The sequence below is a fragment of the Nelumbo lutea genome, chromosome 3 (genome assembly GCF_056320005.1).
Source record: "Nelumbo lutea isolate HS-2025 chromosome 3, American lotus-T2T, whole genome shotgun sequence".
Taxonomy (NCBI): Eukaryota; Viridiplantae; Streptophyta; class Magnoliopsida; order Proteales; family Nelumbonaceae; genus Nelumbo; species Nelumbo lutea.
This window is the reverse complement of record NC_142686.1, coordinates 19,776,708-19,803,362: the sequence shown is the minus strand read 5'-3', so window position 1 is coordinate 19,803,362 and position 26,655 is coordinate 19,776,708. Positions and strand designations below refer to the sequence as shown.

General features: G+C 38.5%; 1 protein-coding gene across 1 annotated transcript in view; it reads left to right on the top strand.

Annotated features, from left to right (window-relative positions):
• Positions 1–6,101: 6,101 nt before the first annotated feature.
• Positions 6,102–26,655, top strand: part of LOC148863399 (calcium/calmodulin-regulated receptor-like kinase 2) — a 42,597-nt gene continuing 22,043 nt past the window's right edge. Inside the window, exons 1-2 of the mRNA XM_088976006.1 lie at positions 6,102–6,444; positions 25,728–26,149. Of these exons, the coding sequence (XP_088832132.1) occupies positions 25,827–26,149 (323 nt within the window). The 5' untranslated portion in view covers positions 6,102–6,444; positions 25,728–25,826. The remainder of the gene's footprint in view (positions 6,445–25,727; positions 26,150–26,655) is intronic.

Sequence of the window (26,655 nt, the reverse complement as noted above, 5' to 3'; positions counted from 1 at the left end):
GAATTGAGTTTCAAGTACCAAAAAAATAATACACAAAATAACCCGACAACGATAAAAAATGACTAAATTCACTATGAATTTATAATCCAACTTTAGCGTTATAATCATTATTTGAACATTAATCAATCAAAGGTACTAAGCTACCAAGTGAACATAACGAGAATGACTCATTGGCACCACCTAACAATTGAGCATGAAAAAATAACACAAATGGAAAATGTAAGTTCAAATATTTTCGATCATTCTCTGATTTAAACTCCTCTTCATTACAAAAAAAAAATATTCAAACTCCTCTTCTTGTTTTCTTGTTTGATCTATAAATTTAATAGCAATGTTCCTTCCATCCGAAAGCATTCCTTATAGACTAGCCCAAAACGACCATGTCAAACAGAAACAAGTCTTTACAAAGCTGTTTCAAAGTGAAGAGTCAACCCGCTATCTCAGTTGCAAGTTATAGGGTTGTATAATCACCTTTCTCTTCATATAAACTGCTATACACCTCAAACAAATTAACCAAAAAAAATAAGCATAAAAGAGAAACCAAAAGTGAGTGCAAGTTAAATCAAAATTTAGAATTTTAGGCAAAATAAAAAATAATAATAATAATAAACTAACTACTTTGTCGAGTGAACTCTTATTTTGGATTTTGAATTGATTATGTATCCAAATAAAACGAAATAGCATTCAAATCCTATAAAATACTATAATACTACACCCCTATTTAGGTTCAAATTTGGAGGATTTTTATAAATATGATCACATTTTTATTAAAAATGGGGAGATACATCCATTCAACCTATCAATTAAGTTTATCATTGAAGGAGAAATTTTGAACTTATCATGATGATTTAATTCCATTTAATATCATGAAAACAATCCAGAGTAATGTGAGAGTTGTTCAGCCTAAGGTTTTTAAAACCGACCTGGACAACAAATCGGTCAGGGGTCCGGTTCCTTGTCGAATGGTCTGACCATTCAAAACGAACGAAAGACCCATTCTAACAAAAAATTAAAATAATAATAATAAAAACTAGCTAAACCGTTGAACATTTCGATTGCACGGGTCAACAGTTTGCTGACCAAATCTATGGTTTTGGGGGAAATAAAGGTTCTGGGGTAAAACGAAACTGGTAACTTGACTGATTCCTGGTTTTTTCAGTCCGGTAACCATGGTTCAACCACATTGATATTTGATAAAAATTTAACCAACATTATGACTACCTTAATAGGGTAACCATTACGTGGAGAATTTGGATGTCCACGTATTCATCTTTTTAGGACACTTGTCTCTCTTGTATATAAGGGTAAAATAGAAACTTATGAATTTGCTAAATTGGTTGTCGACCCATTCAAATTTGTATTATTAATAGGGGTAGATTTGTAAATAAAAATCAGGGTGTTCTATCAAAAAAATTGATCATTTTCTTATTTTTAAAATCTTTAAATATTAGGGTATATGTTAGTTTGGCTATTTTGTATTATTAATAGGGGTAAATTTGGAAATGAAATTTTGGATGTTCAATGAAGAGCCATTGATCATCCTCATTTTTAATAATGAGAGATCTATGTCGAGTTCGTATTTTTTGAATTAGAAAGATGCAAAAAAACTATTGTGATGGGAATCCAAGAAAACGAAAGCAAAAAAGCGACAAGTTAAACACAGATTGCTGAAGCGACTAGACAAGAGAGCCAATTGAGTCTAAAATTCTAAGGGTCCATTTGGTTTGTAGAATAGGGTCTGGAATTGGAATTGGAATAGGCTCTAACTATTTGGTTGAGAGAAATCGGAATCCCATTTCCATTTCTACTGGAAAGGCATTCCCCCATTTGAGGGAATGGCCATTCTCTACCTCTCTCTTGGGAATGAAATCCCATTCCTACTGATTTTAATTTCAATTCTCATTCCTGTCTGAACCAAACTAACTATGGGAATTGATCATTCTGATTCCAATTCCAAAGGATTTTGAATCCGATTTCGACTATGAACCAAATGGACACTAAATTTTTAGTGTGTCGTAGCCCGTAGATGTAGAGGGAAAAGGTTGGAGTGGGAAGAGAGCACAACGGAGAAGAATAGCGAGCAATAGTCACCGCCAACTTCGCACATTTCAAGTATGCACATGTTTCTAGGACGCGTGGCACGCTTTTTATGCTGCGTGAATGATGCTCTGACTAAAAGTTCTTGGACTAAAGCCGAACTTGTCGGGGAGGGGCGGGGGAAGCAACCGAGCGAGTGAGCGAGGAAAGCCATAAACCACAGTTGCCTCTCTCGGAGGTTCGATCTTTGGCAAGTTTGCTTGGTTCGAACTCCAAACTCCGATTCATAGCTCATTATTTTAGGCTTCGTTTGTACATCACATCGGTTCAGTTTTGTATGCGTTTGAAAAGATATAATTATTATCAACATAAAACTATAATTCGGTACAGTTTTCGTGCATTTGGATGGAGTATAATTTTATATTAATCGATGTAAAACCTCATCAATTCTAAAGTTTTACATCGAAAATCGATGTTAAACAACGGCCATTTCTGGTCAATGTAAAATGTTATTAGTGTATTTTACACTGGTAACATTTTACATTGATTCCAAACGTAGCCAATAAACACAAAGTCATTTCACAGTTGTAAACTCATATTGTTGTTGTTCCATATGTGTACAAACTTGCATGGGAGGAAACATTAACTGCTTCAACTACCCATGTTCCATTTACGATGAATTTTGGTCAAACACTCGATTGATGCATTTAGTATGACTGTTTACATCGATTTTTCCATATAGTACAAGTTTGTATAAAAAAATGGATACATTGATGTGCTTTTTACAATATGAATAAGTCGAAAATACATCCCCCACCTCCTTTAAATGATTTGTTTATGTTTAGTAACCAAACGCCCACAAACTCGAATTCTACACTTGTATCTCAAATAAACACAGCCTTAATGTTTCCTTATTTTATTCGCCTCACATTTTTCTCTTAAACCCCAATTGATACACAAAAAAAAAAAAAGTTTCATTTCAATAACATGAATGTTTCTCATTATATTGGAATAAAAAAACCATTCACTCCTTTTCTCCAATAAGCCAGGGGAAATTATTCACTCCATCCTCCAATTAACTTGGAAAACCAAATGAAACCTTAAATTTGGGCATATCAAAAAGAAACTTCCACCATTTCACTTTAATATTAAATCCACCAAAAATTTGCGAAGGAGAAGACTTCAATATTATATTTAAAAAACTAATTAAATAATAATTTGTTAAAATAGATAAGGAAAAAATAGTTTAGAGATTTAGAAAAGAAAATTAAACAACTGAATGGCGTTACATTGTTTAGATATTTAAATTGAAGTGGGCTATTTATCATAAAGTGAAACTTCAGGGGAATATGTCGCAAAATGAAAATTTAGGAGGCAATTGTCACTAACCCCATAGTCCAAGGGATCAATGTAACTTATCTTTAATTCAACAATAGGTTCGTAAGGTTGCAAATGAATTGAATCAAATTCAATTTTATCCATATTTGATTCGATAAAGAATTTGAGATACCTGCATTCAAATTTGTGAGTGTGGTGGTAAGGTTATGCACAGGGATCTCATTGAAAGACGAGTGAAGGTTAAGGGTAAAAGATAGGCTTAAAGGTTATGAGTGGCAGAATGGTAGAATGATGGAATGATAGAATGATATTTTCATTATGAATTAGACCTCTATTTATAGGGAGAAATTCCGATGCCCCAAAGTGAAGGAGTTAAAAGTGTTTTATTACCATTATGAAAGGGAATCTTAGATTCGGTGTCAGTTGTCAAAGAACACTGCTAGGGTTTCTTCATGTATCTTATGAGATATCCTAAGGATGAGGTTTCCTTTCGTCTGAGGATTCTCATAATATATGTTTGCTACTTCCTTTTGTGGATCTCTTAGGATGACATGACACGTATGATGTTGATACTAATATCATGTGTATTTTCTAATCATACTGGGCATTTTGTCACGTGTGACGTCGATGAAGTATGCATTTCTTTGTTTGTCTCTAGCTTGCAATGTACTTGAGCTCATCGCATGTTTGTGATGGCTCTAAGTTCATTGCAGACTCACAGTGGCTCGTGCTCATCGCGCATATGCAATGAATCTAAATTCATCGCAGCCTCGCAATGGCTTTATGCTCATCGTAGGTATGCGATGGCTTAGAGATTGTCTTTGGTATTACGACTTTGGATTTGTTACAGGCCTGCGGTGGCCTTGAACAGACTCAGAGCTCATCGCATGTTTGTGCCGAGTCCTAAACTTGTCACAGGTACCTTTGTGGCATTGGTTTAGCACATCATGTGTTAATATAGTTGTGGTAATCAACATGTGCCTACACATTTATATGTTTGGATATTCAATTCAAATCCAAACTGATTTAAAACCAGTAAATATGTATGTAGTATAAAATATCCTATATTTTGACATTGCAATTTCGGTAATTTGTTTTTTTTCTTAAATCCCCCTACATTATTGTATATTTGAGGTTGATTGTTCCAAAGTGGAATTAGATGTAAAAGTTGGCCATTTGGCCTAAACTGTATTTTCCCTTTTGTGTTATTAAAAAAATGAAAGTTGGGATCCTTTTTTTTTTTGCAATATAAATTTCATTTGCATTGGTATAAATGTGTGAGAATACTAGTGGGCTGGGTGTAAATCTTGATTCATTTTTATTTTATATATGACTTTGTTTTATTTGTATTAAAAAAAGTAAAGCAATGTAGCCCCAATTTATATGAAAGAGAAATGAATCGGGAAGAAGGTTATTTAGTGAGAGTGGTCTATGTGCTTTATATGAGAGAAAAATAAAGTGTAATGAAGTGGTGCTAATTTTGCATAAAAAAGTTCAGATACAAAGTCTGCACTCTAATGGATGTCAAATTTGCATTGCAAACGAAGAAAGCCTTAAGAACACCAATAGAATCCTGCTATGTCTTCATTTATTATCTCCTTCACTTGAAAGTTAAAACTTTATGAGCGTGGCACCTAAAGAGAAGCCATGAACCATAATCATTAGCTTTTCATTTAAATGTAAGATGAATAGGAGTGCAACTTTTTTTTTTTTTAAATTCGAGCTACACTAATTGTTCTTTTATTTTTTTGGGGTAAGACACAAATTGTTCTCAAATCATATAAATTTCACTCCTCATATCAATACCCTATTTACTTGAAACGAGAAAAGGCACTCCGTACTGTGAATAGGAGTGCAAAATCAGGTGCCCATGGCTACTTTGAAGATTCTACAGACTAGGAGCAGACCGCCAGTCAAAGTTGTGGATTTCTTGTTGAGCTGAGAAATTGATTTTCCCGTGAAATTAGTTTCAGTAACTTCTTTGAACCCACGCAGTCAATACGGTTCAATCAACATCCCAAATGGGATGATTCAGGTTTCTTGTTTATACATTAAACGCCTTGCATGAATTTGGGCTTTTTTTTTTTTTTTTCTTTAGAGAAGATACATGTGTGGAAAGACCCAAAAAGATAAAAAATTATGAATTTTGGGAATATTCAAATAAAGCTTTATGATTTATATATATATGATATATAACCTTCTAAACAAGTTTTTAAAAGTTCAATAAAAAACTCTGAATTTTGACCATCTAGACAGTCTAAAAGAACTTTCTAAAAAAACTTACCAAACAACATTTTAATAAAACGCCACCTGGGCCATGATAATCTGTCCCAAGTCCAAGTCCAAGTCCAGATTTTAAAGCACTGGCGTAACTAGAGAATTTCTGAGCAGGTGCAGAACATAATAGCTACAAGTTTCGGCAGTAAAAGCCCATTAATTCAAATTAGCCCATATATAAATTCAAATTAGCCCATATTCACCTTATATATGGGCTGGTCTGGACCATTAATTCAAATTAGCCCAACCAGTCCCTATCGAGTTTCGATTTCGAAGATCAATTTAAGCAAGACGGCAAGACCAGAATACTGGTAAAGGCGGATATGTTTAGGTGGATGAGTGTCCATGCCTAATGTCTTGGTGTTAATCGTCTACCAGTTTCAACCATTAATATTTTAACTGACGGAGAATCTTGTGTTTTTACAGATCACATCAGCGCCCCCACAGCAGGCGCCCCACACACATCTTAACGTGCACAGGGAGCATCTTCCGTACTTACCATCGGAAGATGCTCTCTATACACAGTTGGGATGTCCTGTGGGTTGTTGGCGCGATTTGTGGGGCGCTGATAAGAACTCGTGTTTTTATATTCCCAAGTTTTCTTATTTGGACATGTTTTTTTTTCCCCGCTCTCTTTCGTTACTTTTGACTTCTCGTTTTTCTCAAGTCCACCACCCTTCTGTTAAGGGCCCTCTCTCTCCGGTCTTCCCAGACGAAGCAGAGCGCAGTCTTGAGATGAAATCAAGAACTGACCATCTAACTCGGATTTCTCATGTTTCATCAGCTCCCAAGGTAGGATGGCTTCATTTATCTTGATGGGTCTTTACTGGTTTTGCGGAATATTGCTGAAATGGCTCTTATTTTGGCGGTCAATTTCTCTTCTTTCATTCTTTTTTTTTGTTCTATTTTGTGTCTCCAGCTAGTTTCGCTTCCTGGGTCTTCGTATTTTTGAGTTTCAGGAGAACCCATTTAAAGTTACTGGCTAACATGTCGATCGAGGACCGGATTTGCAGTAGTAGATCATAAGGAATAAACTAGGGGATTCAGGGGTTAGCGGCTTGTCGAGAAATTTAATGAATTTGATTGAAGTATTCATGTAGTCTCTATCTCCATAGCAATGAAATACTTAAGATATGTTCTTTCATCAGATGAAGAACATTCAGGGTTTAGCGGCTTGTCGAGAAATTTAACGAATTTGATTGAAGTATTCATGTAGTCTCTATCTCCATAGCAATGAAATATTTAAGATATGTTCTTTCATCAGATGAAGAACATTAATTGAATTCAAATGTTGTCTTGATGCTTTCTTCATGATCTTAAGGCTTTTTTATTAACATCCCACTAACAAGTTAAGTTGGTCTCATTGGAATTCTGTTTCTAGAGAATGATTTGTCTGATCGGCTATTCTCTTTTTGTGAAGACTAATAAGATAAAACTAGACAATAATAAACTATTTATTGATTAAAAAAAGAAAAAATGATAAGTACTACTAATCCATTTGAGAATCAATAAAAGACATAAGGTGGACTAATTTGCAACCCATTCTATCATATTGGTTGGAGATAGGACAATATCCAGCCTATAGAATATACGTGGTACAATCTCTAGTAGATAAAACGAAACAGGCATGCCATATATGTACGTTTGATGAGAAAGCAACCATTCATTTATGTAAATCTTAATTTTGCCTTTTGATGTGCTACTAGGATTCCATTTACAAGTGTTTGGTCATGTCTTATGTGCTAATTGTGTGATTTTGATAGCTTTCCGTTTACCTATATAATATATATTTTATACCATGAAATACACTTTGGCCATAGCATTTACAACGTTGTCACACAAGTTGTGCAAGTAACTGTCATACATTCCAGGTTTCCAATATCTGTTTTTGTTTTGATAATATCTTGATTATTTTACTAGAACTTTTCTAGGCCAATTCATATCAACATACTTTCCATCTTTATCTTTATTATCATGTTTGTTATCTGGTTTTGATAGCAATGCCATGTTTATCACATTTTTTCCTTTCCTTTTAAAGTTGTATTTTTGGGTAATAAAAGAAAACTTTTATTAAAATTAAAAAGAGAGAATACAGAGGAAGGTGACCAGCAGTGAACACCTTACAACAAAAGAACAAAAAAACCCCTCTCTCCATAAGATTAATTAGAGACCTATTTGCTTCTCCTGATAATTTTCTTCAACCTTTTCACCTTCTTAGCAGGACCAATTACAAACAAGCCTCCTTTCAGTCTTTTAGACACTTTAGGCTTCTTATTCACAAGTGTCTTTTAACTATCATTAGTTCTTTCCAGTTCCAGCACTATGCTTCTCTCAAAAAACTAATCCTGTGCCAACTCTCCTCTACAACCTGCCCCATCTCCTTTAATCTGAACTAACTTTTTTGGTCAAGCTTTGATCTTGAGTTGACATCAATCTCTTTGGCACCCAAGCTAAGATCTCCTTTATCCCGCAAAGGCATCAGATGTCTTACTGATAAAAAAAAGGCATCAGATGTCTTTCTTCCAAATCTTTAAACATTTTCCTAGTAAAATCCTTCCCTCCAAGAATAAGTAACCCCAAGACTTTACTTACTTCTACTTCTGTTTCCACCACCTTTTCCAGATCGACTGTCACTTCAATTTCATGAGTCTTGTCCATTGTAACCTCATCTCCATGTGAAATGTCTTCTCTCTTTTCTCCCCTTAAATTTACTAATTCATCATTATCTTGTAATGGTCTTGTGTGATAATTCCTCTTCCTTTTGTACATTCTAGAATAAGCTAAACCTGTATCTTGCCTACTATCTTCAGTCCTTACTTCTCTATCATAGTATCATGCCCTTGAGAAACCACACCTTCATCTTCAGCCCCTTTATTAAAGTTTGTTAACTCTCCTTCATTTGTTTTGACTGCAATTCCCTCACCCTTACTCTTTTCTTTTGGAGACGTTTTTTCTTCTCCAACCACATCACAACAATTCTATGCTAGATCAGCAATATTTAATCCCTCCATGGTTTTGGATCAACAAGTTCCCAACTATCTCCTCCCCCTCTCTCTTTCCTCCTTACTCCCTTTCTTAGAACTCCAACAAAATTGACAGATTGGACATTTTTGGTTCTAGGGTCCAGAGAATTTACCATGTCCTTCACTCCGTTTTTTTTTTTTTTATTCTATTAATACGGACCTCTTTAATACCTTGACATTCCTTTCCTTTTCCACATCCTTTTGTTTATCTCCTTCTTCACACCCCTCATCCTTTGACATGATTTGACTCTCTTCGCTTAACTTCCCTTGATCAGATGGTCCGCCGATCCAACTTACAGGAGGAGGAGCACAATCAACTTTCTCATTCACTGAATAAAACCTTTTTTTTTTTTGATAAATATGAATAAAACCTTTCTCTGGCTGGCCTTCTTGTCTCGAACTTGAACTCTGCTCCCCAATTTGAGTGTTGCTTTCAGACCTGAAAACAGCTTGCTTCTTCACTAAAGATTGAGATGATGTCATACCAAATTTGACCATAATGACCACCACCTTCTCCCCTTGTCTTGCCTCGAAAACTATAGTACCATGGTGATCGGTCTTCCTCTTCCCAACTTCCTTTCCATCTCTGAAGACTTCCTCAACAGACTCCGGATCAGCATTCTTGCTTTTCTTTTCGTTGCCTCTTTCACCGTATATATGCCTTGTAACATGCCAAAGAAACTCCTCCTTAAAGGGAGCCCTAACATTTTTTTTTTGAAAGGTAAGGTAAGAATTTATTGAAATAAAGAGAAGGGTACAACAACTCCCCAAAAAAGAGGAGAAAACTCATTAAAGACTCCAGACAGACTGAGAGTGAAGCATCTGAAATACATTTTGATGCTTAAACTCAGGTCTAACTGACAACCAAGATGCAATCTTACAAACAGAAATCTGTATCAAGTCATCTATATTTTTTGATCTGTTACAGAAAATGTGACTTCCTCTCAGACCAAATGGTCACAATAATAGCCGTAGGTATAGTTCTCTAGATCAGCTTCCCTTTTCTCTTAAGGCCCTTCAATTTCCAGCAGTAGAGCAAGTCCTTGGTGGAACTAGGCATGACCCAGACAACCCCAGCAGCTTTAAGAAAATGAGCCCAAATCTTCGTAGCAAAGTGCCAGTGGAGAAAGAGGTGGTCACTTGTCTCTGGTGCTAATCCGCACATCCCACAATTCATATCAGGGATCTGCAGCCCTCTCCTATCCAGATTGACTCTTGAAAGACCTTTGTTAAGGGTCAAAACCCACACTAGAAAGTTTGCCTTGGAAGGGAAGATTGGGTTCCAACCTGTTTTCTTGGGAAGTCAGCCGCCCCAATCTGACTAAGTTTAGAGGCCATAGACTTAACAGAAAAATGCCATCCTTACTCCACTTCCAGATCCACTCATCCTCCAAATTGACTGAAATGCTTTGTCTTTGTAGAACTTGCATGAACTCCACAAACGGTTCCAGCTCCCAGTCAAAAAGATTTCTCCTAAATAGAGGACTCCAGGAGATAGAATTACCACTCAACTCATAGGAATCAGCAACTGAGATATCTTGGTCTGCAGCACACTGATAAAGCAGGGGAAAGGCTTCTGCAAGAGGGGTATCCATGCACCAAGGGTCCTTCCAGAACTTTAGTCTGTTCCCTCTACCAACTTTGAAACCTAAACTGAAAGAGAACACTGAGGCCCCGTTCGTTTTTTGGTAAGTTACTTACCCGGGTAAATGCAGTTACCTGGGTAAGTTTTTCTTGGGAAACACTTACCCGGGTAAGTGCATTTACCCACGTTCTTTTATTTCTTATGTAAATAAGGCAATGACCATTTTAGCCATAAAAATTCAATATTAAAAAGGGCATTTGTGTCCCATTCAATAAATGGGACCCTCCATCAATAAAGCAAAGAATGTTATTGGCAAACTGAAGCATATGAACCTTTTCCCCTCCCGGACAAATTTCAAAACCATCCCAAAAACCTTCAGAGGAAGCTAGCTTACTGAATTGAGTGAGCACTTCCATTTGACAAATGAAAAGTAAGGGAGAGAGAGGATCTCCTTGTCTAATTCCTCTAGAGCTCTCAAAGAAGCCCATCGTTTATCCATTAATGAGGACAGAAAATTTTGGAGAGGTAACACATACCTTTATCCAGTTCCTCCACTTCTAACCAAAATTCATCCTTTCCAAGACAAAATCCAAACATCTCCAGTTGACATGGTCATAAGCCTTCTCAATATCCAGTTTACATTTCAGACCAGGTTTTCCATCCCTCCTTCTAGAGTCAATCAAATTGTTTGCAATCAAGACACTGTCCAACATTTGTCTGCCAGGGATAACAGCACACTGATTCTCAGAAATTACACTTGATAGAACTTTTGTCATCCTCTCTGCCAACACCTTTGAAAGAATCTTGAATCTTGTAGAAGCTATTAAGGAGACTAATGGGCCTGAAGTCTTTTAAGTTTGTAGCTCCAGCAACCTTAGGAATGAGAGAAATAAAAGTATTATTTAGGCTTCTCTGTAGGGATGCCGATCTGTGAAAATTCTGAAACACATTCAGCAGGTCTTGCTTTATAAAATCTCAGCATTTCAAGTAGAACATATTAGTCAAACCATCTGGTCCAGGAGACTTCTCTGTCTCCAGACTTGAGATTGCTTCCTTAATCTCCTCCTCAGTGAAAGGTCTTTCTAAGAAGGAACTTTGCTCATCTGACAACCTCTTGAAAGGAGTATGCAAAGGAAGAGGTCTAAAAGTCCAAGGCTCTTTATAGACGTTTTTATAAAAAGCTGTAGCAATGGCCTTGATACCTGCATCTGTTTCATCTATTTTTCCTTCACATTCCAATTTGCTGATCTCCTTGAATCTAGATCAAACATTTGCCATTTTATGAAAAAAACTTGTGTTCCCGTCCCCTACCTTCAGCCATGCGGTTTTGGCCCTCTGCCTCCAACTTATCTCATCCTTGTAGGCAATTTTATCATAGGTTGCCTTTGCCATCTCTCTCTTCAGCCTCGGATCTTGAGAAATGGGACCCACCTCTTCTGCTCTATCAATTTCCTCAATTAAGCTTAAACAGGCCTTTTTTTTCCCCTGTTTCTAGAGACAGCTTGTTTTCCATCTTCCATACTTTGACCTTCTCTTTAATCGCCCTCAGTTTTTTTGCCAATCTATGGGAACTCGACCCAATCACTGGACACTCATTCCAGGCCCCTTTTAGCAATGGAATGAAACCCTCTTCCGGGCATTTTCAAATTTAAAGGGAACCTTTTTCTTTTCTCGAGGGCCACAGATCAGTTGAATAGGATAGTGGTCTGAAACAAGCCTAACAAGCCTTGCAAGAACAACTTGTCTGAATTCTGGGAAAATGTCATCCCATCCTGATGTGTAAAGAGACTGGGCTGAATGGGCCCTAGTATCTTTTCTTGTAGTATCTTTTTGCTAGTTCTCTTTATGTTACTGCCTAGCTGGCCGCCCACTTAAGGGTATACTTGTAATTATGCCAAGACTGAAGTTTAGTAAAAAGGGATAGAGAAGGGAGGGAAGAGATATTCGAACTCTTCTTCTTTCTCCTCTTTTCTCCATCTTCTGTCTTTTGTGCTGCTATTTTCTTCTTTCTTCCTCTTTTCTCTCTATTTTTTCCAAGTTTACAGTAGCTTTAGAGGGCTGATTTACATCTTGGTATCAAAGTGGGTCTCTTTCTTTCTTCTTTTCCCATACACCCTTTGATTAAGAGAGTGTATGGAGAGATATGTTCTCTATAGTTCAGAGGATCTTTTGCCTAGTTGGTAGAGGGTTTAGAGAGTTTAAATATGGCTGGAAATTGCTAAGAAGTGGTGCTGTTCTGTTTTTGCCCAAAACCCTAGCCGATTAGAGATTTCTGAAGTTACAAGTAAAAGTGAAGCTTTGGGTGTGGCGCTCTGTGCTTGGGAGGTGCCCTTTGACTTCTAAAAGAGGGCGGTTTAGTTTTGGAAGAGGTTGGGAAGCTTTGGTAGGAGCGGTTGCATCTTCTCTCTTTCTCCCCAATAACCGGACGCAGTGAAATCCTAGTTTTCAAGCTTTTGGGTATTGGTTCAACTTCAAGTAAGTTTATAAAGACCAAAATTCTGGTTTTTTTTTTTATTTTTGTTTGATTAATGGAAGTGAGTTCAAGTAGGTGCCAGTTTCCGGGCTTGGCTCGGTAGATTCCGTTTTGATTGGTGTGACCACAATTAAGTTGGATGGGATAAATTATCTTGCTTGGGTACAATCTATAAGGATTTATATTTGTAGTAGAGGAAAATTAGGGTACCTCACAGGCAATAAAGTGAAACCCGAAGAGACAGACCCTGAATTTGAAAAATGGATGCAAAACTATACAGTCATAGGATGGTTAGTCAACTCTATGCAACCTCATATCAGTCAACACTATCTCTGGATGTCCTTGGCCAAGGAGATCTGGGACAGTGTTACTGAAACCTATTCACAAAAGTTGAATGTGGCTAGAGTCTACAAACTGAAAAGTGATGTGAAGAACCTAAGACAGGGGAAGAAGAGTGTGGCAATCTACTATTTTATACTGAAATCCCTATGGCAGGAGATTGATGTTATGGAGACAGTTGGTGGAAAGAAACAGGGTTTTTGAATTTCTTACTAGACTCAACCCTGAGTTTGACATAATTAGCCAGAATATTCTGGCCAAAGATGAGGTTACTCTCGCCTAGGCATATGCTATGGTAAGAAGTGAAGAGAGTAGGTGGCAGGTTCAGTTATAGAGTCCACCTACAGAACACTTTGCACATGCTGGGATAAAGCCGAAGGGTCCAACTGAGAAGAATGAGCATGTATGTGAATATTGCAAGAAACCGAGGCATACGACACTTGCTGGAAGCTTCATCCTGATCTTCTTCTTGACCGATTTAAGAATAACAACAATTTTAAGAAGGGCAGTCAGACAGGAAAGCCCAAGACAGCTAATGTTGCCACAATACTGGAAGGAGTAAGTAAGGAGAGTGAAGAGAAGTCAACCATTGAACAGTTGGCAGCAACGAAGGCGAAATTTGGAAAATATGGGAGGCTGTTAAATCACTTGGAGGCTACTATTTCTTCATCTCACTCTCAAGGCAACACATCATCATCATCAGCATTTGCTCACTCAGGTATTCTTGCTTCTGCAAACCATGCTTCAGTTTTAGGTAATCATAAAACCCCTTGGATCATTGATTCTGGTGCATCAGACCATATGACCAGTTTGTCTAATCTTTTCTGTTTATACCACATTCTCTCTGGTAAAGAGAAAATACCCTTTATTTATTCTCTGTCCTTCTTGTCCCTAAACTTAATACAAACATTTTATCTCTCAGCAGCTTAACTAAATCTATGAATTGTAGCATAACCTTCTTTCCCACTCATTGTGTTTTCAGGACCTACAATCTCAGAGGATGATTGGGAGTGGTCATGAGGCGAACGGAATATACTTGTTGGATAGACCTAATAGAGCTCTTGGACCACCTCATGGAGTTGCCTTGGAGTTAGTCTCGTTAGAGTCTGTTGACAAAGTTATGCTATGTCACTTTCGGTTTGGTCATTTGTTTTTTTTTTGCTTTGAGTCATTTGTTTTCAGATATGTTTAAGTGAGTGCCTTTATCAAATCTTCATTGTGAGTCGTGTAAACTGGCAAAGCATTGTAGACAATCTTACTCAATAAGCATTAAAAGATCTATTTCTCTTTTTCATATTGTTCACTCTGATGTGTAGGGGTCATATTATTTGCCTACTATGAGGGGTTATAGGTACTTTATCTTTTTTATTGATGATTTCTCTCGTTACACTTGGATTTATTTCATGGGATCCTAGAATGAAGTACCAATCATTGTGCAAAAATTTTATGAACTCATTCTTACCCAATTTAATACCCGAATCAAAATATTCCGTTTTGATAATGCTAAGGAATATTTTGAGAAAACCCTCTCAGCCTATCTTGAAACTTTTAGGATTATTCATCAAAGTTCTTATTCCTACACTCCACAACAAAATAGAGTGGCAGAAAGGAAGAAAGAGATTGGCCGAATGGGCCCTAGTATTTTTTCTTGTAATATGTTTCTTATTTATCTGTTAACTAATGGGCCTATGTTAGGGGGCCTGCTATTTCTTTTTGCTAGTTAACTTTATGCTAATGCTTAGCTGGCCGCCCACTTAAGGGTATACCTACTCTTCTTTTCTTCCTCTTTTCTCTCTATTTTTTCTTGTAGAATGTTTCTTATTTATCTGTTAACTAATGGGCCTGTCTTAGGGAGGGGAGAGATATTCAAACTCTTCTTATTCCTCCTCTTCTTTTCTTCCTCTTTTCTCTCTATTTTTTCCAAGTTTACAGTAGTTTTAGAGGGCTGATTTACATCTTGATACAAGAAATCTGTCAAGTCTAACACGAACAGGAATCTCCTGATTATTAGTCCAAGTAAACTGAGCACCAATCAAAGGTAAGTCCATCAGATCAAAACTGTTAATGAACTCAGCAAACATATTCATCGATCTTGATTTTCTACCCCTTGTGTTCTTCTCTTCAGCTGAAAGTCTCGCATTAAAATCACCCCCTATCGCATATTCATCAACCTTGAGAAACATAAAAGGTTGCGAACTGCCCTACTTCTTGTGGTGCTATTTGGCACATCCATGGTCATAGGTGATGGTGTACTCACTCCAGCAGTTTCAGGCTTTACAGGTAAAGGAGATTTGGATTTCAGCAACAAGAGTAGAAGAAGAGAAGGAGATGGAGGAGGTTTCTGAACAGCAGTCGACATGGAGGAGGTCTTTGAAGGCTGAAGCAAAGAATTTATTTTTCGAAAGAACTAGAGTGCAAGGAAAGGTCACTCTGAAGGTGAGAGAATTGAAGAAGGCCATGATTCTACTGGTAGGGACTGATGTGGTTGAATGGCTCCAACGATTTGTAGAGGGAGCTCTTTCTACTAGCAGAGAGATAGATTGGAAAAGTTCGAAGGAAGGAGAAAAGAGGAAATGTTTAGCTGAGAGAAAAGTGTAATATCAAAGGCAGGTTTTTGGTTGTGATGGAGTTCTTTGGAGAAAAGAAAAGACATTTTATCTGCATTCCTGAAGGAAGAAAAGGATTAATCTGGGCAGAGATTAATAGTCTGTTGCAGGAGTTCCTGAACTTGAAGAGTGAAGAGAGGGGCTCAAAACAATCCTTGGTAGAAATGGAGGGTTCTTTCTCTGAAAAAGAACCGGGAGCAACAGGTTTTCTGATGAGTGCTTTGGGTGCTAGAAAATTAGTCTATAGAGAGGAGAAGGCAAATTAGGGAAAGAAGCTAATAGCAGTACTGAAAAAGGAACCAAGGGATTGGGGGAAAATAGCTGTAGACTTAAAAAATTTAAAACTGAAGGGTCCTATCTTGATCACTCCATTTGAAGAGTGTAAAGCATTGATTGACTTGTTGGAAGGTGAAGTCGAAATCAATGCTTTGAATGTGCAGACAGCTGAAGGAAATGCTACAGTCATGAACTCGTCCCCTGGCTCAAACTCAAAGGACTTGGCGGTGGTAGATGGAGTCACAGTGAGGATTGCTGGCTTGCCGTTCCATCTGTGGAATAAGGAGGTTTTTGAGTCCATTGCTTCTCTATGTAAGGCAAAACTGGTTAGTGTATTCCTGCTAGATCAACAGCCATTAGATTGAGTGGAGTTAAACCATAAGAAATCCCTAGGAAGATTGAAATTTTCTCTGATAACTGTTTTTACTCAGCTTGGCTTCTCTCTTCCATTGAAGCTTCACTATGGAGGAAGTCCAGAAGGGAGGAGGAAGAGGACGTGGTAGAAGAATACTTACCTGGAAATCAGGGATTGGCGGATTTGAAAATAGCTGAGGTTTACACAGTTTTGGAAGGTCTAGGAAAGAAGAATGCGAAAGGTGAGATTGCAGGGAAGTGCCTTGAGCGTGCAAGACAAGTTAAAGGCACAGATAGGGGCAGGTCCTATGCCCAAGCTTTGACAGGTGGAGCATTAAATGAGCCATCTGTTAGAGGGGCTCACTTTTTGAGCAAAACCAGGCCAAGTGTTGAACTGGGTAACTCGAAGAGATTCAAACCAGGTTCACAGAATTTCAGTAATGGGCTAAATCGAGTGACACTTGGCTTTGGGACTCTAGACAGGGGGGGGGGGTGTTCGAACACAATAGCGGTGGAGAAGTTCAGCTGGAGACCAAGACTACTCTACTATTCCACGACCCCGGAACGTACAAACCCGAAGTTTGATCGGCGGAGGTCTGATGACGATGGTTTTGCCTCACAGTGGGTAAACTGTGAAGAAGAAAAGGAAGATGATGAGCTTCTCCTCGAGGGTTCCAGCATAGGAAGTGTGAGAAGTAGGTACTCGAAAAGCTCATCTATAGCGGGTGTAGACCTTGGAACAATACTTCTTTTTGGAGAAGGTTTTACCCTTGAGCCTGCAAACTCTTTGGAGTTGTCAAAGAGCTTGGGAATGGGAGGCGGTACTTCAAGGGAGGTGAATGTCTTGGCCAAATTCAGAGAAGAACTTGTTCCGCATCTAGATCAAGGTCAAGGTGTCAATAGTTCGAGTATGTTTTCTCCCAAGTCAAATGTTAAAGAAACAGGCAATCCCTACTTCCCTGTTAGTGCAACACGGGTTGATCCTGAGGAGACTTCTCCTAGCAAACTCCCTCAAAACCTAGGCAGAATTGGTGATATTTCAGGTTTTGATGTTTCTAGTTTGTTTTACCTTGATTCTTGTATTCCTCGAGTTTTTTATACTAATCTGCCCCCTTCCCCAGTTGTTGTTTTGTCTTGGCCCGTAGGTGAAGTGGACACTCATCCAAAAGCTGCCTATCCTAGTGACACTCTTCCAAAAGTTGACTGTCCTAGTGATTCAATTGAAGTAACAGAGACGTTAGAGGATGTGGAGGCCCTGAATGATATTGCGGATGAAGGGGAAAGGATTTGGGGATTAATTTTGCATACCTTTAGACTCTTGATAGAGGAGGAATTAGGGGAGAATTTTGAAAAGGAACAAGAGGGTGACACTCCAGTTCCTAGTTCCTAGGTAAGGGGAAGGGAGGGAGAAAGGGTAAAAATGGGTGAAAAAACAACAAAGAGAAGAAATAGGAAGACAAGCCAAAAAAGAAAAGAGTGGAGGAACAAGATAAATCGAAGAAAAAGCTTGAAGGAGGGACACCTAAAAAGAGGAAGAAGAAATTGAGTGAAGTGGAGAGATTGAGATGTGAAGTGGACTACGATAAGGGGTGTTTCGGGAGAAAAGGAAAGTAGTCAGGTTAGCAAAAGGTGGTTTCTAGGGTTGCTCATAAGTTTGGTTCTCAATGAAGATTATTAGTTGGAATGTAAGGGGATTGCAGAGTTCTAGGAAGAGAAGAGTGATAAGGGAAATGCTCAGAAAAGAAAGGCCAGATATTGTGTTGATTCAGGAATCAAATGTTTAGTCGGCTAGAGGATTGAGTTGGGCTTTTGCATAGTCTTGGGGGGCCTCAGGGGGTATTCTGACAATTTGGAAAAACGAGGATTTGGACTGTACAGAAGAATTAATTGGTAACTATACGATTATAGTGAAATTAAGAAGAAGAATTGATGGACTGGAATGGGCTTTAATAAATGTTTATGGGCCAAATTCGTATAGAGAAAGGGAGGAATTAGCAGCTATAAGGGGATTGTGGGAGGGTCCGTGGTGATGCATTTTGAGAGAGTCTCCAATATGGAAATCAATTGGAACAAGAGTTGTGTAGAAGGGGTGAATTTACGGGATAATGAAGTGGAGTTGGTGGCTAGGGCTTTAGGTTGTGAGGTAAGTGGTTGGCTTTTGGTATATTTAGGTCTGCCCCTGGGGGGTAGAATCACTTTAATCCAGTCCACTCTGGCCAACCTTTTGGTGTATTTTCTGTCTACCTTTAAGCTTCCTGCCAAGGTCGCCAATAAGTTAGAAAAGCTCATGAGAGATTTTATGTGGGAACCGGGTGACTCAAAAAAGGACCATTTAGTGAAGTGGGAAGTAGTTTCTAGGAAAAAGGAAGCAGGGGGTCTAGGCATTGGCAATATCAGATTAGGAAATGTAGCTTTGTTAGGAAAGTGGTTGTGGAGATTTCCTTTGGATCAGGACAGTTTGTGGAACTTGGTGGTAGCTAATGGATGGGGATGCTGGCGTCAACCCTAGGACTTCTCATTTCTCCCCTTGAAAGCAATTGTTGGAGTCTTTCCTTCCTTTTAGCCTTTCATCAAATTTGATGTGTGCTCAGGTAATAAAATTCTGTTTTGGGAGGACCTTTGGCATGGGAACACCCCCCTTAAGGATAGATTCCCGGTAATGTATTCTCTTTCCCTAAATAAATTCAAAACTATCTCCTCACTTTGTGTGTCTGAGGGGACTTGGGATTTGGGTTTGAGAAGAGGGTTGAGGGATTCAAAATTGGCTTTTGCAGATGACTTATTCACTGTGTTGAATTCAATTTTCCTAGATCTTTCCTGCCTAGATAGTAGAATTTAGAAAGAATCCTCTTCAAGGTCTTTCTCTTGTTCATTTTTTTCAACACCTTAGTTCAGTTTTCTTTTGTGTTTGTCTCTTTTCCTGCTAAAGAAATATGGTATTCTCCTGTGCTAGTGGCTCTTCAAAAGATCAATACTATGGATGTACTTCAAAGAAAAAGGCCAAACTGGAGCCTTTCCCCATGTCTTACCTTTGCTTAAGAAATGGTGAGATAGCGACTCATCTTTTGATTTCTTGTCCTTTTGCTTATTATTTGTGGGATTGGTTCTCTTCTTTGTTTGGTTACAGATGGAAACACCCCCCCTCGCGCGCACGCGGGTATGCTGAACCTTTTTGACTCTAGCTTCTTTCGACAACCAAGGAAAAGGGGCAGGGTAATGTGGAGAATAACAAGAGCAGCCATCCTATGGTCAATTTGGGAAGAGAGAAATAATAGGATCTTCCTAGGGCAAGAAAAATCCAAGGAAGCACTTGTGGAGGTTGTCACCATCAAGGTTATGCATTGGCTGAAAGTACATCATCTCTTCAAGGACTTCTCCTTAGTTGACTTAATTAGAAATTGGAGTGCTATAGCTCTTTCATCACCTTCCTCCCATGTGGTACAAGAATGTTGGGTACCTTCGCCTCATTTCAGGGTGAAGCTAAACTTTGATGGAAGCTCCTTGGGTAATCCAGGTCAGTCGGGAGTTGGGGGTGTGTACAGAAATCAGGAAGGAAAGGTCTTGGCCCATTACTCGGGCCCAATTGGGGTGGGAGATTCATTAAGGGCAGAAGTAATGGCCTTACTTCAAGGTTTGAAACTGGCGAAACAATGGGGAATGCAGCAATTAGAAGTGGAAGGAGACTCCAAGCTGGTAATAGGGTGGATGCAATATGGAAACCTGGGAGTGTGGTCTCTTAGACAGCCTCTAAGAGAGATTATTAGCTTAGCAAGGGAGATTGGGATGCATTTTAAATGGGTAAGAAGGTCAGCAAATGGAATGGCTGACACTTTAGCTAAACAAGGAGTTACTAGGGAGGCTTTGTTTTGGGCCTATTTGTATGTTCTTTATTTTCTTTTTCCATCCATTTTGTGGGTGGTAAGCTTGTTGTAATCTTTTCAATTTTCTAATGAAAGTTACCATTTCCTATAAAAAAAAAATCATCCCCTATTGCCCACAGGCAATCAAACACTCCTCTAGCCCTGGCTAAGTCCTACCAAAACTCACTCCTCTGGCTGTTATTAGCAGGGCCATACACATTTGTGATTTGGCACTTCACTCCTCCTTCCAACTCCACCATTATTGAAATAGAGAAAAGTTCCAATCATTTGCGAGGAAATTTTGCACTTCGTCGGATCCCACATAATGACTAGGCCCCAACACTACCCACTGTCGGCTTCGAGAGCCATTTCACCTGACCATCTCCCCATACACTCCTGATTATGGTGGCATCCATAAACACCAACTTAGTTTCCTGTAGAAGAATTATTTGACATCTGGACCTTTTAAGAACATTGCACACCAACACCCTTCTCCTTCCCAAGCCTAAGCCCCTAACATTCCATGAAAGTAAATTCAACTCCATTTAAAACAAAACAAGAGTTATTCACCGTACTCACACCCCCTATTTATGCATTTTTTTACTCCCTCTTGAAGATCCTTCCCCACTTCTAGCCTTGTCATCCAACCCCCATGTTAGTCTTAGGATTTCTCGGCTTTTTTTTTTTTTTTATGCGGCTCCTCCCTTCTTAGCTGCAAGCTTTCCTCTCTCCAATAAAACTCTTTGTTCAATACCCTCTAGATACTTTATTGTCTCTTCTTCCAGACCTTCCATCGATACCCCCAAGTACTTTCCCAACCCCAGAAGTTTTGAGTTTACCCAAGAAGACAAAGAGGAGACACAATTCGTTATGGTCTTACCTCTTCTAGTCCCTTCCACAGTTTTCTTTCCGCTCTCTTTCTCCACTGTGACAACCTTCCCCGCCAACGATGGGTTCCCTGCCTCTATCATTTTGTCTCTGCCTTCAAACTCCCCTTGAGCCCCAAATGGATTCTCATTGCTTACCTCACTAGTAGCCACCACCAGTGGCACAACTTCCAATAACAACTTCCATTGACTCGAGGTTGGTGGAGAGATTCAACATTTCCGATGGGTGATCAACAACCAGAGATTGCACTTCGAGAGGGGCACTAGATGCTTTCTTATCTCCTCCCTGTGATTATCCTTGATTTGCTTGGAATGGAATAGCATCAGAGTTTGACCAAGTCTTTTCTTCTTAGGTCTAGGATCCGGTTGGCTGAGCCAATTTGGTCCAACAAAAATCAAGGTGGAAGAGTCCAAGAAGTGGGTCTGAGGCCTGGGTTTACTACTTGCCTTTTTAGCTTGGTCTGAGTAGTGCCCAGATGTTGGACTCATGTTTGGAGTCTTTATGGTTAAAGGTGATCTTATATAGGTCTGATCGCACCGCCCCAATAATTTCGGGTCTTTAGGATCTCCAGATAAAAACCCCACGTTGTGGACCACCCTTGTACGTGTCTCCCTCTCCACATTTCGCACCATGTGGAATTCTAACATGCACTCTTTAATTAGTTCTTTCAAATTCTCAATGCTAAGAATATTAGCATCTTGATTTAAAATTACAGCCTGGGAGCCTGCCATTAACTTCCCCTTAATTCCCACATCATGGTCGTCCAACAATAAAGAGATCGAATGGTCACCCTTTTTCCTCCCCTTTTCTCCTCCCTCATCTCTTCCGGTAACCCTAGCCGCCATCTTCCCCACCTCCCTACCCTGAGAAGCCTATCAGACCGGCACCAAACTCCCCTCCTCACTTTTCAAACAGTTACTCTCCCCTTCCTCCTCTAAGATTAAAATTGTTTTTGACAAACCCGGCTGCTGCCCTTTCTCTTTCTGGCTTTTTTCACTGATTTTCTCTCCTGTGTCCCTTCTTCTGACCGTTGGAAAATTTTCAAGCCACACCCACACCGTGAAGATGGATTCAACAGCGACGATTTCCACCTTCTCAGGGAAATCGTTCGCATGTCTCACTTTCATTCATACCCACTCGTAGGTCGCTAGTTCCTGAGGGGAGTTATCAGGGAAATGATTTACATGTTTTCCATCTTCAAAAGAATTTCTAGGTATCTTATTTGATGACCTCAGAAGGATTTTGTAATCTACACTACTCTTCACCTTCTAACTACACTATGAAGGTGCCTACCCCTTTATCACAAGGGGGCATCGGGCTCCAATTTGATGAAAGATCCCAAGGAAAAGCATGCCCTTGAGGTATTGGAGGAGTGATTTTATCAGTGTTTTAACTTTTAAAATGTGGAGGTTTAATGCTAGGTGTTCTACCATCCTGCGTGAGGTGTAAACCAGAATGCAAGACTCATAAGCCTCCTAAGCATGAATTTTTTAATTAATAAATAATTAAAAATAGGGTAAAACAAATAGAAATATGGTAAATATCCCATAAAGGTAAGAAAAATTATGAGAGATTAAAAAGTTTTATATGTGCAATTTCTAATAATAAAACCATCACATTTAAGTATAGAATTGAAATATAATCGCATCAAGTATCATCATCCATAATTATATAAGTATCATCAATCATCAATATATCACTTACAAAGTTGCAAATAAAAATTTCAAATCAACAATTCACATAAATTGCACGATATTAACATAAACAAGTGTATGGTCTCATCTTCAAATGAATGTAATGCATTAAAAGAAATCAAAGCTATGATGTTCTCAAATTATCAAAAAAAAGCTATGATGTTCTCACTTCTATTTATAACATTTTATTATAATATCATGATATACAAATTTGGAGGGTTTTTATCCTGTCTTATGTTAATGTATAATGGGGAACATGATAAAATGGTTGCCTCACTTTTATTTATGACATTTTTATTATAAAAACTAGATTTAAAGGTAAGAGCATATGAGACATACACCTCAAGCATCTCTTAATGCCTTGCCCCTGGGGGTGCAGCTCCAGGTGTACATCTAAGGTACCTTTTAAAACATACCAGATATCACTACTTTTTGGGCAGAAAGTTGGACCATTGGAGATACTGACTCCAGAAAAGCTTGACTCCTAACCCTTAGGATTGGAAAACAAGGCATCAGGCCACTAGTGATGGAAGGTGACTCTACAAATGCTATTAGGTGGAGCCAAGATGCTGGCAGAGGCCCTTGGTGCCTGGTCTATCGCCTCGGAAGACTATAAATAAAATCTCAACAGAGAACCAAAACTCAGATGGCTTAGATAGGTCTGGGGTGGAAACATCCTTTGCCCATAGTAACAACTTTTACCTACCTAGTCTTTTTTACTTTGATGGGGGAGGGCTGTTAATGCATATTTTGTGCATCAATGTACTTCTCATCTGCACCTTCTTTTTCCATATATTAATACAAATACAGCTTACCCTTTATTAAAGTGATCTATATGTTTTTCATTAAGTTCTTGGACTTCCTGTTGCCATCTTATTCTTGTTTCCTATCTTGAACACAGATAACTATGGATAGAAAAGATGTGAAATTAGGTGTTTTATTGCATCTGTCGTGTTGTATTCTGCATTATTTCTTCCTTCTGGGAACTGTGTTCTGAATATATGAAAGGAATAATATCACCAGTAGGTAAATATTTGAACAAATGCACATGGTGACAAGGTGAGATGCATCTTGATGGGTCATAACAAGGAATTATTATCGTCCAAAAGCTGTAGAGTTAGGTTACTTGCGACCATCTAAGCCTTAGACCTTTTCTCACCATCTAAATAGACTTTTCTCAACCTCCCAAAAGAACATAAGAAATACCTATCGAAAAAAAAGAACATAAGAAATGAATTAAGAGATCATATCTAAGGTGGAGCCTCTAGAGTATGTCACATGTGTTATGATATTATTGTTATGATGGATATTTCCATTCATGGGTCTCTATGTTAACCGCTCCCTGTATATCAATCAAGAGGGAGAAAAAGAACCCCTTTTAAATGGCAACTGTTTGCAGTTGTTCTTCACAGTGCAATTGATCTTAAACTATTGGGATTAATTTTTTTATTGTAAGCATGGTTTTAATCAGTCTTATCATACTGTTGTATCTAGAAGAGATACAACAGTATTACAAGGTTCTAGACTTGTATTCCTATTATTCACAATTTTACATCTACTTTCAAGAAGTTTTTTTAAGGGCAAATTTCTTAAACTACCCTTATGGTTTAGTTAATTGACTAACTCTACCCTTACTGTTTAACAATTGTCTTGCACCATCCCTACTGTTTCTGACAATTGACATCGTTGTTAAGTGCTAATGGAAAAACAAAATGTCAAATTTGCCCTCCACTATTCCTCAAATTTTCAAAATAAAACCCAACTGTTGAAAAAACTCAGGAATATAGGACGCAAATCGCTGCTCCGTCTCCGTTTCCATCTCCACCTCCATCTCTGTCTCCATTTTCCGTCCCTGTCTCTATTTTCCGTCTCCGTTTCCATTTGCACTTTGCAGGACCAATGCGATGACTCATGATGGAGAAAACCATCATTGTTTTGTCTTCATCTGCGGTGATGGTGATTTTGACTCAAGACGAGCTGAAAAAGATTGCTGCTTATAAAGTCATCGAGTATGTGAGTCCGGGATGGTTTTGGGGCTGGGAATCGGTTCAATGGCGTGGTTTGCAGTATCTTTGAAAAGGATGGGTGAGAGGAAATCTAAAAGGGATGAAGTATTCATAGTTCTATCCCTCGACTACCGTTAAAAGAACACTCCATCCTTTTCAAAGAAGGGATGGGTGAGAGGAAATCTAAAGGGGAGGTAGTTGATGACCTGTTCACTAATCCAGTTCCCAGCCCCAAAACCATGCCGATATCTTCCATTTTGCTCCTGTTCACCAATCCAGTTCACCAGATGGTAGAATTCGGCTCTGTTCACCAATCTGGTTTCCAGCCCCAAAACCATGACTGTTCACCAACCACTTAGGGGCCCTGGCGTTTTGGAATGATCGGCATCAGCAAGAGAGAATTCGAAAATAGCTAAGTCAGTTCAGTTGGTTAAATGGGAATCCAAGTGGAATAGAGATGGTGATATCATTGCAGAAGGGATGGGTGAGAGGAAATCTCAAGGGGAGGTGGTAGATGACTTGTTCTCCGCATACATGAATCTTGATAACATGGATACGTTGAACTCATTTGGGACTGGAGTTGCAGCAGCAGTTTTGCAGGGGGAAGATAAAAACAGTGAAAGAAAAAGTATAAAAAGAAGAGAAAGAGGAGAATCGTCTTGTCCAAACTGAAAAGGGCATTTTCAAGTTAAACAGTAAGAATAAAGTTAGTCAATTAGGTAAACCATAAGGGTAGTTTAAGGAATTTGCCCTTTTTTAATCATTTCACTATTGATGAAGCTATTTCTGAATGGATTTTTTTTTCTAACTTTTATTAGGTTACAGTTGTTGCATGTTCTTTCCTTTCCTTATTATAATATTTAATTTCTGGAGGAAAAACAAGCAAAATCTCTGAAAAAGAACGTTTGAATTCTTTTTTCTTAATTTAATTGTCATTATTTTTTTTTTCTTTTATGGATGATGTTATGCAGGTTCACCGCTTATATATATCTACGCTGTGAATGATGAACTTGAGGCCATCTCAGTGGCAAGATGCTCTTACATTCTGAGTGTCAGAGCGGAACAAAAAAATGAGTCAAGCTGATTTGGTTATCATCGGTGTCTCAGTTGGTGTGGCCGTTGGCATCTTGATAGCATTATGTGCTTTTGTTGGTATAAAGTGGTACAGAAAGCGGTTTCATCCCCAACGATGTGCAAGTGAGCCTAGTGTAACGACTCTCCCTATTCGTACAAATGGCATAGGTACTAGTATTGACTCTAGTGCGTCTATCTCAAGTTCCATAACTACTAATGGGTTACAACACCCTGCCAAAAGTACTCAGCGCTCTTGGTGGAACCAACACAACAAGGACCTGTTTGCTTCAGCATCTGGCATCCCAAGATACTATTACAAGTGTGTGCTTTATTATAATTTTCACAAACTCATTTTTATTGGTTAATATGTTAAAAGAAAGATTTATTTTCATAGAGAACTTCATCTAGTTGTTTCTAAGTATTAGAGATGTGTGGGGTAAACTGGCAAGTACTCTGTTATTCGATGTCATTTAACTTTGGAAAGTACAATGGTGCAAATGTAACCAGTAACACTTAGGCATTGTCTCCCTTTGCTGTTTGCATTTTCCACCAACAATATCTTTTCTGTTTATATAATCATAGTCATGATAGCAATGTAATATTATCATTATCATCTTCTTATGATGATGGATCTTTCATTGAGTGTGAGATACACACAAGAATTTGTTTCAGGGGGGCCTTATTAGTTGATCCAGATTCCAGAATGGAAGGATATCTGAAGAGCCAGATTACAAACTCTTCGTAAAACCATTTTAGTCATGTATTTCACCTACCAAGTTTGATTTATTATCTCAATATCTCTATGCTCTCCTCTTTTGATGGGTA